Here is a 16617-nt window from a genome sequence, read left to right as displayed (position 1 = left end):
TCAGTGGGTAAGTCTCCAAGCTCTAAAAGAGGTTGGTGCTTGTCTAAGCAGAGCCGTTCCTGGCCCAGGCTTTCCTCTGTCCTTCATCCAGCCCAGAAGATGGGGCCTTCTTTAGGCCCTTGGTACACGCAGTTCTCAAAGCTCTGTGGGTATGTGGCAGAGGCTCCCCAGGAGCCCGAGTGGGGCCCAGAATGACGGTTTTAGGAGCAGGGGCAAAAGGAGGCCAGGCAGGGGGACGGATTGTTGGAGAATCGACAGCCCGGGGGAGAGACTGGAGACCCGTCCTGGGGACCTTCATTGGGGCGGGCTGGGTGGTCAGAACAGGGTCAGCGGGCGGCCGGGCGGCCCCCGAGCCCGAGCACAGGGCGTGGAATGTGGGGGTGAGAGTTAGCCCTGGGGATAACCGGCGGTCGCAGGGGAGGAGTTGCGGGGAGCAGGGCCGGAGAGAGGAAGGTAAGGGGGGGCCTCAAGAAGACGCGGGGTCAGCGCCGAGCGGCCGTGGGGCGCGCGGAAGCCGCGCGGGTGGGGTGCAGGGAGGGGGGAGCGCGCATCGGGGAACGGGGGGCGGCGTCGGCGCCGGGGGTGGGGTGGGGGAGCGGGTTGGGCGGCTGCGCCGGCTCCGCTTCAGCCGCTGCCGCTAGGGCGCGGGGGGCGGGGGGCTCGGCGCCGCGAGCTCGGCCATTGTGGGAGCCGCTCCCCTCGGCTCGGCTGCGCTCCCCTCCACGGCGCTCCAGCCCCGGGCGCGCCCCACTCGGACCCGCCTGCAGCTGCAGGGTAAGCGCGGGCCGCGGGGCGCGGGCTGCACGCAGGAGCTGGGCTGGACGCGCGGGGTCCGCGCGGGGGGCCGCGCCCGGGGCAGCGGGCTGACAGCGCGGGCGTCGCGGGGCCACCTGCAGCCCCGGGACCGGCCTGGCGGAGGGGCGGGCGCGCGGGGCTGCGCTGGCTCCTGGGAGGGCGCCGCCTCGGCCCGAGGTCGGCGCGTGATGCGGGAGAGCGGGGCGCCGAGCCGGCCCCGTTTGTCCAGAGACGCGCGGGCCCGGGCCGGGCCGGGCGGGAGGTGGCCCCGCGACCCCGGGTCTCCGCCGGCAGCCCGGGCGCACGCTCGCTCCCGGGTCGCGCGTCCGCATGGCGCGGCCCCGCTCTTTGTCAGCCGCGCGCCGCGGGCACGAGGACCCCTCGGCGTCGCCCCGGGCTCGCAGGCGCGCCCCCGATCCCCTCCGTGGGCCGGGGGCGCGGGCACCGTGGGGGAGGGCTGCGAGCCCGCTGCCAGGTGAGGGGCCGAGGCGGACCCCGCCTACGACCTTCGGGCGCACTGGGGGCGTGGGTGCGCTCTCTGGTGAATCGGGGAGCGGTGGGGCGGCCGGGATGGTAAACGGGTGGGGCGACAGCCCCCAGGTCAAACAGGTGTTGATGAGGATCCGCGGGCCGAGCCCGGCGGGGCCCAGGAGATTCGGCTCCCCGGCTCCCCGGAGGAGGCCGTGCTGGAACGCGCCTTTGTAGTGCAATGGGCGCCCTGGGGAGGGTTGGGCGGTCCAGGGATGGAGCGTGTCGGAGAAGAGGGGCGTTTTCCTGCCCAGGGCTGAGGATCGGGTGGGAGCCGCTATTTCAGCATCAGACTGAGGTGTTAGAGGTGGGAGGTAGCAGCCGAAGGGAGCTACGGGGGAGGGTAGGTCCCTAGATAAAGGGCAAAATCAGGTCAATACCTGAGGCCTCTTATTTCTGCCTTTCGCGGCTGTATTTCTTCCTGGTGTTCCCCGGGGCAGGGCCCAGACGCTGCTGGTGCTGGAGGTACCCTGAGAGGGCCGGTCTGGCCGCCCGATGTTTGATGTTTCTTTTGTTATCTCTTTGCCTTTTCTGCCTATGGCGGGGATGTGCCAATGGCCCAGGAGGCTGTCTTTGCCCGTTGCTGCCTCTGGGCTGAGATTCCCAGAATTCGGGAGGAGCGGTGCCCAGCTGACCCATGGCGTGCAGCCATGAACCACCTCACTATCTGCACAGAGCTCTGTGTGCAGGTATTTCCCTCTAAGGGAAACTTGGCAATCTCCTGCCTTCCCCGAACCCCAGAGCTAATGTGAGAGCTGGTGAGTTGGGCTGGATTTGGGGCGGGAGAGAGGCAGGGAGCTGAAGGCATGCAGTATCAGTCTCTGATAAGGCCTTTGGGCTGGTGGGCCGAGGGGAGCAGATGGTCTGGGAAGTGCACTTGGCCTGGCCGAGGGAAAGCTGCCCAGTCTGACTGGTGGAGCCCAGCTGGCCGCACAGTGATTGCATTTCTACTCTGATCTCTCCACTTGCTAAACTGACCAGAAAAACTGACTTTCCATACCACCTCCCCCACCTCCCAGGCTGTCACACTAATTCCCATGACAGCCCTTGGAAAAAGCAAATGAGCCCTTTATTTAATGTCTGTTCTATGCCACGCATGGTGCCAACCAGTTTTATATTTGCATTTCACTACATTCTTAAAACATCCTCGAAGGGGAAATATTTCTCCCATTTTGCAGATGAGAAAACTGAGTCTCGAGGTGAACTGACTTATCCCAGATCGCACTGACTGTAAGTGCTCAAACCAGATATTTTATACCCGGGTTTGGCTTACTTCAAGTTTATAATTTTTTTTTCTAATATATCTGCTGGAAACTGAAGTGGGAAGAATCCAGAATTGCTGCCTGTTAGAGCGTGTGCTTTGTTGCATGCCTGCCATTGAGATTGTGATTTAGCTTTTTGCAGACACTTCCCATCTGTTGTCCCATTTTATCCTTTTAACATTCCTGGGAGGTAAGTAGAACAGGGTTGTAATAAATAGATGTTGTTTACTGAGTGCATATTGGACACCGGGCCCTGGTAAATGCTTTTCATGGAGGATCTCATTTATTCTTTGCTAACAACCCTGTGCGGTTAAACGCTAGCATTATCCCCATTTTGTAGATGAAGACCCAAAGAGTTGTTAAGGGGCTTCCCCAGGCTACATGCCTAGTAAATAGCGGGGTGAATTTAAATCTTCATATTGTGTTGGTGAGACCTATAAGTGCCCAGTAACAATTCTAGTGGTTCTACTAGAGGAGCTAACTTCCACCTAGTATTTAATTTATAGACATCTTCAGGTGATTTCTGCTTCAGGTAATTACCTCTAGGCCTCATGCATTTGTTTTGTCATCATCATCCCAATTTTCAGATAAAGAAACTGAGATGCAGAGAGGTAGAGATCAAGTCAGCTGCAGTTTCAGGACTCGCATCTCAGCTTCCCAAGTCCTATTATTCCAGGTGCTCTGCTCACCTACACCCCTCTCTCCCCCAGATCATTTCTCCTGGGGCTCCCAGGCCCCCCGCCGCCGCCCCGCCTGGATCATGTCTTCCTCAGATGAAGAAACGCTCAGTGAGCGATCTTGCCGGAGTGAGCGGTCATGTCGGAGCGAGCGATCATACAGGAGCGAACGGTCGGGAAGCCTTTCTCCGTGTCCACCGGGAGACACCTTACCCTGGAACCTGCCCCTGCATGAGCAGAAGAAGCGGAAGAGCCAGGACTCAGTGCTGGACCCCGCAGAACGTGCTGTGGTCCGAGTTGCTGGTAAGAGAAGCCCAAAGTGAGCTAGATGCTCTGGGGACCAGGGAAGAATGCACTGGCTGGGCGGGGCACCAAGTAGAACGCTTTGGGGCCCTCAGTTCCACCTGAAAGCAAGTTTGGCATTCTTACTAGTAGAAAGATGATGAAATAAATCAATGGAAATTTTGAATGCAGGAATCTGCTGCCCCAGTGCTGTGTGCAGGCCTGAGACCTGTTTTGTCTTGGTTCCTCCTTCCCTCTGTTCCCAGGCGACCGACCCTTTCATCTCTCCCTTGCAGCTGCCTTCACAGCTCCGGGCCATTCTGGATCTGACTTTTTCCATTTGCTTTTGCATCACGGCATTTGTCCATGATACAGTCTGGAGGCTGTGGAGGCTTTTAGAGGCTGTGAGCTATTTCATGATTTTCTAAATTCCATTCATTTTTTCACTCTCTGGCCATCCTAGGCAACATCACAATGAACATCTTTGTGAATAACATGCCTTCTGCCTGTTATTTCCTCACACTAGCATCCTCGGAGGGGCAGTTGCAGTTCATTGCCTTCCGAAGGGGTGGGGCAGGTTCTGTGCTGTGAGCTCGGGGGGGCTGCCGCCTATGGGAGGGTTGCCCCCCTCTTGTTGCCAAACAGGGCAGTGGGGAGGGCTACCGACTGGGTGTCTGACAGGCCCTGCCCCAGACCTACTTGGATGCTGGGCTGTCAGGGGCCCTGTCGGACCCACACTCTCCCCGGAAGCACGGTCCCTGTGCAGGCTGTGTGAGGGCCACCCAGGGTGCCTGATGTAGCCCTCAGCATAGTTTTTGGCTCAGTGAAGAGGAGTCTTTGTGAAGGGCTCTCTCTGACACCTCCACAGCCTCCGTGGATTATGCTCAGTCTTAACTGGCTTTGGTGCCAGAGTGCTGACAAAGCTAAACAGAGCCACCGTGCGTGACATCACCCACTCTCACTCTGTCACCACAGCCCATCCTGCTCCCTTCTTTGTGTCTCAGATAATGTACCTGCCCTGAACCTTCCAACCACCATCTAATTGCTCTCCTCCCTGTCTTGCCCTCTCCCTACTACATGTCTCATGCATATTTGTTCTATAAGGCACCAATAGGACTGGAGAGGTAGTACAAAGAACTGGAGCATGTGCTTTGCATGCGGGAGCATTGGATTTGATCCCTGGCACTGCACAAGCGACTCTGGGAATGGGGGCTGGAGAGACAGTTCAGCAGGTGTTTGCCTTGCATGGGACTGACCAGGTTTTGATCCCCAGAAGCACATAAACACATATGGTCCCATGAGCTTCATCAGGAGTGATCCCTGGGCATACAGCCAGAAGTGAATCCTAAGCAATGCTGGGATTTAATTTAAAATAAAAAGAATTTTAAAAAATAATTTTTTTATAATAAAAAAAAAGAAAAAAAAACTACCACCAGGAGTGGCTCCAAGCACCAGGCTATATGAACCGCAGAGCACCTCTGGGTGTAGCCCCCAAACTGAAATTAATAAATTAAAAATGAACAAACAAATAAATGCACCTCCTATACTGATGTTCAGCAAAGGGAGCCCAGACTCCCTTTGTCTCTTCATTGCTGGTGCAGCCAAGGCTACAGCATAAAGCCCCCTGCAGTCAGGCCCCAGCCTGTTTCTGCAGCTCACCTGCTGACACCTCTGCCCCCTCCCCCATCCCCACATCCTACAGACCCCCAAAGGTACACATCTTGTAGGATCAAGGCCTCCTGTGCTTTGAATATGTTTCCTACAAGGTCTAGGAACCCCTTCTTCTTTAAGAGCCACCTCCTCTGCCCCAAGTGCCCCCCCCCCATGGCATCTAGAGCTCCCACCTCCGCTCTCTTGTTCATTTTGTTCTCTCTTCTGTGTTCCCGGTCCAGTTATCCCACCGGGCCTTTCAGGACTATGTCCTGTTTGTGTTTCTGCCCCCAGCTGCTTGATTGTGCAGGCCCCGGAGCACAGGGAAGTGACTGAGTGGCCGTGAGGGAGTGCAGTGGAGAACATGTGCCAGTTGAAAGCCAGGCAGGGAGAGGGTTACGTGGGCTCCAGGAGGCATGGAAGGTACTTTGAGACCTGGGGGACTTTGAACTCTTGCTGGGTGGGCACTGGGAGCTCTTGAAAGAACTTCTCAGGCCTGTGGCATCAGCCAGATAATGGAGTTTTCAGAGCAGTCCTTAGGATGCAAGGAGTCTCTTTTCCCCAGCCCTGATTGCCAAACCCCCATTCTCCTTGAAGGAACAGCGTGGTGTGTCCCCCACCCCCTCCCAACCTTTCTCCTTTGTCCCCTCTAGCCCTATAGGCACCTCTAGGTTCCTTTGTGATGGCTCCCCATTGTCTGTGCTGAGGTAGCAGGGTTAAATACCAGCTGGTTAACATTCAGGGCTAGAATGGAAGTGGAGAGGGTTGGGGCAAAGGCCTTCGGGTGAACTGAATGAAAGGAGGCCGACTGGGCTCCTGATCTTCCCAGCCTCACACTGCCAAATGACTGGAGGAGGGGGCTGGGCCAGTGAAGCTGAAAATGGGGAGACTGTCGTGGTTAAAAATAACTTGTGCACTGCAGTTGGGCGTGCTTTACTAGCAGGAGAGAAGAGAGGCGGCAAAGGGGCGGGACTGTTACTTCAGGGGCTGGCTCAAATCTTTCTGTAATTTTGGGATGTGGTGGGGGCTCTGGCAGAGTATTAAAAAAAGGCAGATTGATTTCTGAGGGGATGGTTTCCCCATGTGATGCAGAGGGGGCTTATCTGGGTGACCCTGCGTGCTCTGAAGCACTCTGGAATTCTGAAATGAGAATTTCGAGGAAATGAAGCTCATCCTAGCGCTGGAAGCCAGCAGTGGCTCTGCACCTTCCACTTCCCAGGGGCCTGGCTCAGAAAGCCAAGTGAGGAGGCCCAGAGTCAGCCTCAATAAACACAGAGCTGCCCCCTCTCCTGGCTCTTCTGTCATCCTGAGCTGGTCTCTGGGACTCACCTGTGATTGAGAGGCCTGTTTGGGGGGATTCCTGCTGGGAGATCACTCTTGCCAAGGTCAAGGAACCTGCTGATAGGCAGGGGAATGATTCACAGGACTGAGCGCAGGCTTTGCATTCAGGTGTCCTGGTTTGATCCCAGTACTGTAGGGTTCCCCCACTGCACCGCTGGACACAGTCCCTGAGCATGAAGCTGGGAGTAATCCCAAGAACTGCTGGTTATATCCCCCAAATAAAAAAGTGAATTAGGGGGAAAAAAAGGAAAAAAAAAAGGAAGTAATCTGCCAGTGTCTTTCTGTGACATCTATGTAGTTATTTGGGGACACGTACTTGCTGTAAGTAGATTTATCCTTGTTCTTCCATTTTCTCTCTTTTATTCTTTTTGTTGTTTTTATTACATGAGCCACGCCCAGTGATACTCAGGACTTATTCCTGGCTCAGGAATCACTCCCTGTGCTCAAAGGATCATAAGGGGTGTTGGGGATCAAACCCAGGTTGGCAGTGTGCAAGGCAAGCATCTTGCCCTCTATACTGTCTCTCTTATCCTGATTTCTCTTTCTTTACCCTACTCTATTTTTTGTTTGTTTGTTTGTTTTGGAACCATACCTGGCAGTGTTCAGGGCTTACCCCTGGCTCTACACTCAGGAATAACTCCTGATGGGGCTCGGGGGACCATATGGGATACTGGGGATCAAACCCCGGTTGGCGATGTAGAAGGCCTTAACTGCCTTACTATTTTGTCATTCCTCCAGGCTTTCTTGAGAGTCCTTCTAGTCACCCTCGGGAGAGGCCTCAAAATACTGGCCCGGGGCGGGAGAGATAGTGCAGGGATTAAGGCACTTGTCTTGCATGTGGCCTATTGCGTCAATCCCTAGCACCCAGGATGGTATCTTTTTCTTTCTTCTTCTTTTTTTTTTTAATTTTTGGGTCACACCTGACTATGCACAGGGGTTACTTCTGGCTTTGCACTCAGGAGTTACCCCTGGTGGTGCTAGGGGGACCATATGGGATGCTGGAGATTGAACCGGGTCGGCCGCATGCAAGGTAAATGCCCTACCCGCTGTGCTATCACTCCAGCCCCCCAGGATGGTATCTTAAGCACCATCAGGTGTGGCTGCAAACCTTCCCCTGTCCTGCAAAAAGAAAAAGCTGACCTATAAGAAAAGGTAGAGACTAAAATATGGAGAACTGGACTGGAGTGATAGCACAGAGGGGAGAGGGCTTGTTTTGCACACAGCTGACTTAGGTTCAATCCCCAGCACCTCATATGGTCCCCCATGCGTTGCCAGGAGTAGAGGAGTAACTCCTGAGTCCAGAGCCAGAAGTAGGAGCATTGTTGGGTATGTTCCCTCCAACAACAGCAACAACAAAAAAGTGGGAAACTTTGCCTCTACTTGGGGTCTCTGTTGTCAAGGAGAAACAGTGGGATCATACCCCTTTTCACTGATGGGCAGCAGCCAGGATATGGGAACTGGAGGGTTACTCTAGCCAGAGGAACACAGCCCCACCAGGGAGAAGGGGAGAGTTGTATTCCTGGAGGCAGTTCTCCACTGCAAACTCTAGAGGGCACCCTTTACCCATGTCACTGCAGATGACTCCACTGATGACAAGGTTCCTGAGATGACAGTGAAGTGCCTGGGAGAGATCATACTGGGACTAGGGTTGACTGGGGCTGGATTCATCCACCACCTAATCAATTAAGCATCCATCCTCTCACATCACTTCCTTAGGACTCTCCCTGTTCTTGGCACTAATAGTCAAAGATGGCGCCTCTTTCACAGTACTCCGTCTAGGGAGGGATGGAATTGGGGAAAATGTTTACATTCCTGCATGTATTGTGAAAGAGAGGAGCCCAGCACTCAGGACTAAGGACTGAGCTAAGAGAAAGTCCCTCTGCCTTGTCATTGAAATCACCACCCCCAATGTCTGCCTAACTATGGCCTTCTCCAGGAAGCCTTTTCTTATCTCTCCAACAGCAATCGTACTTCTGTCCAGGCAATCAACTTTATATTAAAATTCAGTGGTCCAGGGGTTGGAGCGATAGCACAAAGGATAGGGCATTTGCATTGCATGTGGATGACCTGGGTTTGATTCTTATATGGTCATATGGTCCCCATATGGTCCCCTGAGCACTGCCAGGAGTAATTTGTAAGTGCAGAGCCAGGAGTAACCCCTGAGCATTGCCAGGTATGACCCAAAAAGCTAAAAATTAGTCACTGTCACTGTCATCCCGTTGCTCATCGATTTGTTCCAGTGGGCACCAGTAGCATCTCTCATTGTAAGACTTATTATTACTGTTTTTGGCATATCGAATACACCACAAGTAGCTTGCCAGGCTCTGCTATGCAGGCACGATACTCTCGGTAGCTTGCCGGGCTCTTGGAGAGGGGCAGAGGAATCGAATACGGGTTGGCTGCATGCAAGGTGAACGCCCTACCGCTGTGTTATTGTTCCAGCCCTAAAAGCCTAAAAAAAAATAAATAATTCAGTGGTCCAGTACATTTCTCTCATCAGATCAGGAACCTGCTATAACCAAGAGTTCCGTCTTACCCTGGTTGGTGTTGCCGTAGGATCTTGCTCTAGAGCATATACTGAGTGAGGACGTACTAAACGTAGCTCAGATATTGATATTTGCCTATTGGAAGAGCCTACATTTAGCTGGTGGGGTCATTCAAGGGCTTTTTCCGGGCACAGTCTTGAGGACTGGCCTGTCAAAGGAATGAACCTGCTTCTTCACAGGTTCTGTCCTGCACCTATATGTTCCTTGAGTGATCGATTCATTCATTCAATTAAAAAAATAATATTTTATGGGACCAGAGAGATAGTACATGGTTAAGGCATGTACCTTGCACACAGCTAACCCTAGTTCAGTCTCTGGCACCACATGTGTCCCTCCAAGCCCAATCAGGGGTCACTCATGAGCACAGAGCCAGAGATAGACCCTGAGCACCACTGGGTGAGTTAAAAATAAAAAAAAACCTCCCATCACCAAAAAATAAGATTTAATCCTGGTTCTGTTCTAAACCTGATAGAGACAAGTGGATCTGGAGTCAAATTTTGGGAAAATGGCAAAGAAATAGTACAGAAATTAGGGTGCTTACCTTGCATGTTGGCAGGCACCTCATATCCTCTCTCTCCTACCCCTATCCGGAGTCCCACCAGAAGTGATCCTGAGCATAGAGCCAGGAAGAAGCCCTGGCTTCAGAAGAGCCAGGAAGTTTGGGGGCCACCAGGTGTGACCCCAAACAGACAAAATACAGACAAAATTGGACAAATAACTTCACTGTTTCGAGTTTTGGGATCTATTGGGGTATTTTGTTTTTTGTTTTATTTGGGGTGATTTGGGGGCCACATCTGGTGGTGCTCAGAGATCACACCTGGCAGTATTTAGGGGACTGTGCAGTGCCAGGGATCGCACCTTGGGCCTTCTGCATGCAAAGCCTGTGCTTTAGTCCTTTGAGCCGTCTCTTTGGTCCCAGCCTCAAGCCTTGAGCTTTGAATGGTTGTTGAGTGGGACTGAGGATGTGCTAGGCAATCCAACTAAGATGCCTATTGCTGCACTTAGCAGTGCCTTTCTGTAACCTCTCCGGGCAAGTAGAAGCAGTGGAGACGCCAAGAAGCCAACAGTCTCCCAGGAGAATGAGGAAGCAGAACTCCAGGGATCTGAGTTCTTGCTTTTTCCTTTGTTCACTCTCAGGCTTTGTCAGAGAACAGATGGAAGTGTTTTGTTATCTTCTGGCCAAGCTGTGGGAGGGCAGCAGAGAATGCTGGGGTGGGAGCCCAAAAATCAGCTCACTGGGGGTTCATCCTTCTGAGCGAGCCCCCCTTCTGGGCCTTAAGGATTCTCTTAACTTTGTACCCAAGGGACCTTCTCTTTCTCAGCTCCTCTCCTTCCTGGCAACTATCTTCATAGTCCCTGGCTCTGCCCTGCTGGGTGATGTCAGTACAGGAGAGAGAGAGAGACTCCTTGGAGAGTGCAGGATGAATCGTAGTCACACACCACAAGCGCAGCCCCAGCTCTTGAAAAAGTAAATCTGGGTCACATTCACTGCAGGGAGAGAAAAGAACCACGTGGGCAGAATTCTGTACAGGCAGCAGGAAAGACAGCCAAGCTGTCCTTTCTCTGCGCCCTGGATCCCATGGGGACCTCCACTGGTGAGGAGAGGTGGTTGCGGCACTGCAAGGTGCTGGGCTGACTTCCCATCATGCTTCTCTAACAGCTTCTAGGTGGCAGGGAGCAGGCTCAAAGTGGCAGTCTGACTCATGCCCTTCTGTTCTGAAGCAGCCAAGGACTAAGGAATGAGGAGGTGAGGGTGAGAGGAAAAAAAAAACTGATTTCTTAGGGGGTCGTGAAAAGCTGTCATTTCTCAGTTGCATGAAACCAGAGACAAGCTATTCCCAGAGGAGCTGGCCATGCAGCGGGATTAGCACTTCACTTTTATTTCCATCATCCTCCCTCCAGGGGAAGGAGCAAGGAGGATAACGGGTGTGAGCGGTTAATATCCCATCAGCTGCAAAGTACTAGCCTGAGCCTGGCTGCTGGGACCTGCCATGATTTGACCTTGGCTCTGCTCATGGCCACCTGTCTGGTTGAAGCCAGCCAATTGCTGGCTTTTTCTGGGTCATTGTTCAGGGGCATATCTGGTGTTCCTCCAGCCGCAGTCTCTACCAGGATTGATGCTGCTGCTACAGAGGCTCGAAAGTTCCTGGGATGTGGTTATGGGCCCCGTGTCTCTGGCCAGGCCCTTCCCACGCCATTGCCTCTGTTAGTCATTTTATCCCTCTGCTATTCATTTGCTCAAGGCAGTGGTTTGGGGACCAAGCAGCCGAGACCCTGGGGAGTTAGTCACTAACTTTCTCACAGAAGAGTGCGGAGCAAGGGTACCACTTGCAGAGCTTTAGAGAGGGATGAAATGAGACAGTGGGAGTGAGGTGCCTTGCCCGAGTGCCCTCGACACAGCCGGCCCTCGGTATAGATTCACTCTTCTCATCAAAATCATACACTTGCTCAATTCATGAGCCTGTTGATCAACTCTTTTGTTGCCCAGTTCCCGCTTCCTTGATTGTGCTCATTTAACAAATGTTCCCAGGACTGCTTTGTGCAAAGCTCTGAGGGGCTTCGGAACTCAGCTTCTGCTGTGCAGGCAGTGAGGACGCTTGCAAGCCCTGAGTCCTGAGGAAGGTCTGAGAAAGGCCTTTCCCCTGCTTTTCCGCACACTCCTCGCTCAGAGCAGTGGTGCCGAAACATGGAAAATAGGAATTTGCCAACGTTTCCAGGATAACCTCAAGAGAGAGGGCTTGTTTTGACTCTTGCTCGCCTTTCTTTGGCTGTAGTAGAAAGGAAGGGAAGCGGAGCAAGAACAGCTGGTTGGAGTTAGGATTAAAGAATTCAGGGGCTGGTTAGGGAAGCTGAACTCTGGACTCAGTCCAGGAGCTCCTGCACACTGATGCCAGCTGGAAAGGCTACTGTGTCTTGAGGCCTACATGTGCATTTTATATGGAACATTCCAGCCCCCTAGAACCCAGGCAAGTTGTTGGCACCCCCCTACCCCCCTTTTTACAGGAGAGAAAAATGGAAGGAACTTGTTTATATAAGTGCTATAAGTTTATAGAAGTGCTTGGCAGGGTCAGTCTAGCCAGTGGTGAAGCAGGCCTTTGGCATTGCTGCCTGTGCATGCACCCCTAGAATACTATGTCCAGCATACCGTTTGGAGCTGTTTCTTGGTACGGTTTAGAGGCCTAATTTCAAAGGACCTAAACTCCATGGTAAATACGTGTTGAATTGGCCCATACTCTTCTCACTAAAGGTATCCCTCCATACACAGTGGATATACTGTACCTTGCTTTATTTGGATTTATTCTTTATTTCTTCTCTCTCTCTCTTTTTTTTTTTTTTTGGCTTTTTGGGTCACACCCGGCAATGCACAGGGGTTACTCCTGGCTCATGCACTCAGGAATTAACTCCTGGCGGTGCTTAGGGGACCATATGAGATGCTGGGAATAGAACCCGGGGCGGCCACATGCAAGGCAAACACCCTACCCGCTGTACTATCGCTCCAGCCTCTCTTTTTTTTTAATTAATTAATTTTTTAAATTAGTGAGTCACCGTGAGGGTACAGTTACAAAGTTACCCATTTTCGTGCTTGTGTTTCCCTCATACAAAGTTTGAGAACCCATCCCTCCACCAGTGTCCATTCTCCATCTCCAGTATCCCGCCCACCCTCCAATCCCGTCCCCCTTCACCCCACCCCACCTCTGTGGCAGGGTATTCCATTTTGTTCTCTCTCTCCTTTTGGGTGTCATGGTTTGCAATAGGGGTATCGAGCGGCCATCGTGTTCAGTCTCTAGTCTACTTTCAGCACGCTTCTCTCTTCTCGAGCGGGATCCCCAACCACATTTTACTTGGTGTTCCCTTCTCTGTACGAGCTGCCTTTTCCCCAGCATGTGAGGCCAGCTTCCAAGCCATGGAGCCAACCTCCCGAAATTATATACTACTATTCTTGGGTGTTATTATCCTACTCTGTTATTTTATATTCCACAGATGAGTGCAATCTTTCTATGTCTGTCCTTCTCTTTCTGACTCATTTCACTTAGCATGATACTTTCCATGTTGATCCACTTATATACAAAGTTCATGACTTCATCTTTTTTAACAGCTTCATAGTATTCCACTGTATAGATGTACCCAAGTTTCTTTAACCAGTCATCTGTTCTCGGGCACTCGGGTTTTTTCCAGATTCTTGCTATTGTAAGCAGTGCTACAATGAACATATAAGTGCAGATGTCATTTCGACTATACTTTTTTTCTTTTCCGGGATATATTCCCAGAAGTTGTATTGCTGGATCAAATGGAAGCTCAATTTCTAATTTTTTGAGACACCTCCATATTGTTTTTCAAAGGGCCAGCCCCTCTTTTTAAAAAAAAACAAAATTGGAGGTTTATGACTCACTGAAGACTCATAATGATTAGCTTTTTTTTTTTTTAGCAATGAAGTATTTTAAAATTAAGTTGCATGTGTGTATACATATGTGTGTGTGTGTGTGTGTGTGTGTGTGTGTGTGTGTATGTGTTTGGCCTCATTCAAAAGTACTCAGGGCTTACTCCTGGCTCTGTGCTTAGGATCATTCTTGCACAGTTACCTCCACAGGAGCCTGGGGTCACTCAGTGACTTCCAGCATGCTCGGACTACCAGGCAGTATGGATCTTAAGCCTAGTGATGCAGGGTAACACTTGGAAGTTCTTAGTGGCTACTCATAGTAGTACTTGGGAATAACTCCTGGTGGTGCTGGGGGATTGAATCTGGGCCTCCCAGGGCTGGCGTGATGTACTGTGGATAAGGTGCTTGCCTTGCACTCAGCCTACCCGGGTTCGATCCTTGGCATACCATATGGTCTCCCAAGCTTGCCAAGAGTGATTCCTGAGTGCAGAGCAGAGCCAGGAATAAACACCCTTCCCCACTTTTTAATTTTTTTTTGTTTTTTGGGTCACAAACAGCAATATTCAGGGGTTACTCCTGGCTCTACACTCAGGGCTTGCTCCTGGCAGTGCTCAGGGGACCATATGGGATGGAGGGGACCGAACCCAATTGGCCCTGTGCAAGGCAAATACCCTTCCAGCTGTACTATTGCTTCAGCCCTGGGAGTAACCCTTGAGCACTGCCCTGTGTGTGATCCCAAAACTAAGCAAAAAAAAAAAAAAAGAAGTGAATGTGGGCCTCTTGCATGTAAAGCATGTACTCAGCCCTTTGAACTATCTCCCCAGGTTTGTTTTATTTTGTTTGTTTTTGGCCCACATCCAGCCATGATTCTGGCTTTCTCCTGGCTGTGCTCAGGGATCACCTCTGGCAAAACTGAACTGTATTAGGCATGCGTAAGACAGGTGTCTTACCCCATGTACTATCTCTCCAGCCCCCACCTCCTACACTTTGAAATATTATATTACCTTATCTCTTGTCAAGGCATCGGGTCCTTCTGAAGACCTACTTCCCAGAAGTTTCATGAAGGATTTTGATTTCCAGATGCCAGGCCCCAAGTGCTGCTTGAGTCCCTCTTTTTTTTAAAAAAAATTTATTATTATTTTTTTGCTTTTTGGGTCAAACCTGGTGATGCACAGGGGTCACTCCTGGCTCATGCACTCAGGAATTAACTCCTGGCAGTGCTCAGGGGACCAGATGGGATGCTGGGATTCAAACCCGGGTTGGCAGTGTGCAAGGCTGTGCTACCCTACCCGTTGTGCTATCGCTCCAGCCCCTTGAGTCCTTCTTAAAGCTTAAAGTTCCCATCCAGAACATGGAGAGCTACACTGAGCACATACCTGGTTCTGCCTCTAGAAATCAGATATCTGTGGAGAGTATTGTGTTTTGCCTAAAATAATTCAAACTCACGGCCCTCAGTTTGAATTGGAATCTTGCCAGATGGATCCTGCCAACTGAGGAAGGGATGCTGAAAATGGATGCCAAGGATTCCGTTTCAAGAGACTGAAGCTGAGATGCAATAGGACTGATTGAAGTCTGTGAAAACATAGAGGGAAGGAATTCTGGTCTTGTGAGAGGGGTCTTTGTCCTGGTCCTTCCCTGTTGCTGGCCAACTCTTCACATGACCATGGTTTCCGTTGAGAACAGCCATTGCCCTGGGATTTGTGCTCAGTTTCCTGACTGCCTGTTACTTCACTGGCCCTATAGAGATTTATGCCCTAAGATTGGACTGGATTGGGGAGGGGTGGTTTCAGTTGAAGGGAACTCTATAGCTGAAGAGCCAGACCTGATGAACTCCCATTTCCTGGCATATGGACTGATAGGAATGTCAGTGCTCCTGCACAGGTTAAGATCCTTTCTTACCTCAAAGCAAGAAGGGAGCCTGGGTAGGATTGAGCAAGCAGCGCTCACATTACCTTTATTCATTCAAGAGAGAAAATAGGGGTCCTGAGGGATGTGACATAGTGGGTAGGAGGTCGCACAGCTGTTTGTAGTGCCCAGCACCACAACTAGGTATGTGAATGCCAATGCACCACGGCCATGTGTGTGTTCAACAAAATGTGTGAGCACTGTAGCCAACAAAATGTGTGAGCACTGTAGCCAAGTATGCTACCTCTGGCAAATACCACAACCAAGTGACTAAGCACAAGTGTGTGAGACCCTTGGTCATCACAACAATAAATAAAGGGAATTTATTTTTTATTTTATTATTATTTTTTTTTTGCTTTTTTTTTTGGGTCATACCTGGCGATGCACAGGGGTTACTCCTGGCTCTGCACTCAGGAATCACCCCTGGCGGTGCTCAGGGGACCATATGGGATGCTGGGAATCGAACCCGGGTCGGCCGCGTGCAAGGCAAACGCCCTACCCGCTGTGCTATTGCTCCAGCCCCAATAAAGGGAATTTATTGACAAAACAAAAAGAAAAAAAAACCATCACATGCACAGAGAGACTGGGGAATGCAGAGGACCAATACCTTTTCTGGCTACTATTGCTGTGTTCTGAGTGCCTGACTTTGTGCTTTGCATCTTACATGGTATATTTGACCTTAGCCTTGAAATGACCTGACCACCACGTGAAGAAGCAGAAATGCTACTATATAGAAAATTGAAATTCAGAGACTGTGGTAACTTGCTCAAAGGTTTCCATCCAGTAAGGGGCCAAGCTGGAGTAACCTACTGCCTCCCCCATTACAAGGAACAGTGGTTTAGTAATAACTAGCATCTGTGCAGCACTTCAAGGTTCACAGAGCGCCCTGACACCCATTATCTCCACTGTGCCTCAGAGAGAGACCCACCCTGGGGTTGGGGGAGGCCCTCCATGCCCCACTGGGACAATTGCCTATCAGTAGCCAGTCTCTGTTCCTTGCAGAGGGCAGGAAATTCCTTGGCATTGGCTCTGACAAACCAGGGGAGAAGGCCTAGAAGAGGGTGAGGGAGAGAGACTTGGGCAGTTGCTATGGTAACCCAGATGGCTGAATAACCATTTTGAGAGTTGCTATGGCGACAGGGGCTGATCTGCTGGGTGGTTGGGATCTTGGCTTCCTGGGTGGAGGGCAACGACTAGGTCTCACATTATTAGCCTTGTACTTTCTGAACAGAAGGGGGCAGCATGATTGTGGG

The 16617-nt window shown here is 51.5% G+C and overlaps 1 protein-coding gene across 10 annotated transcripts in view; it reads left to right on the top strand.

The window, feature by feature from the left end:
• Nucleotides 1-344: 344 nt before the first annotated feature.
• MACF1 (microtubule actin crosslinking factor 1) overlaps nt 345-16617 on the top strand; it is a 411553-nt gene continuing 395280 nt past the window's right edge. For 4 of the 10 annotated variants that reach the window (XM_055137717.1, XM_055137714.1, XM_055137716.1 and 1 more), the window contains exon 1: nt 3296-3565. In XM_055137717.1, the coding sequence (XP_054993692.1) occupies nt 3346-3565 (220 nt within the window). In that variant the 5' untranslated portion in view covers nt 3296-3345. Of the gene's footprint in view, nt 454-629; nt 775-1129; nt 1271-3295; nt 3566-16617 lie in introns of those variants that run through there. The other 6 variants (XM_055137709.1, XM_055137708.1, XM_055137706.1 and 3 more) reach the window with 6 other exon arrangements.

Source organism: Sorex araneus, chromosome 5 (assembly GCF_027595985.1).
Source record: "Sorex araneus isolate mSorAra2 chromosome 5, mSorAra2.pri, whole genome shotgun sequence".
Classification (NCBI taxonomy): Eukaryota; Metazoa; Chordata; class Mammalia; order Eulipotyphla; family Soricidae; genus Sorex; species Sorex araneus.
The sequence above is the reverse complement of the archived record's forward strand: the minus strand, read 5'-3'. Positions and strand labels throughout refer to the sequence as shown.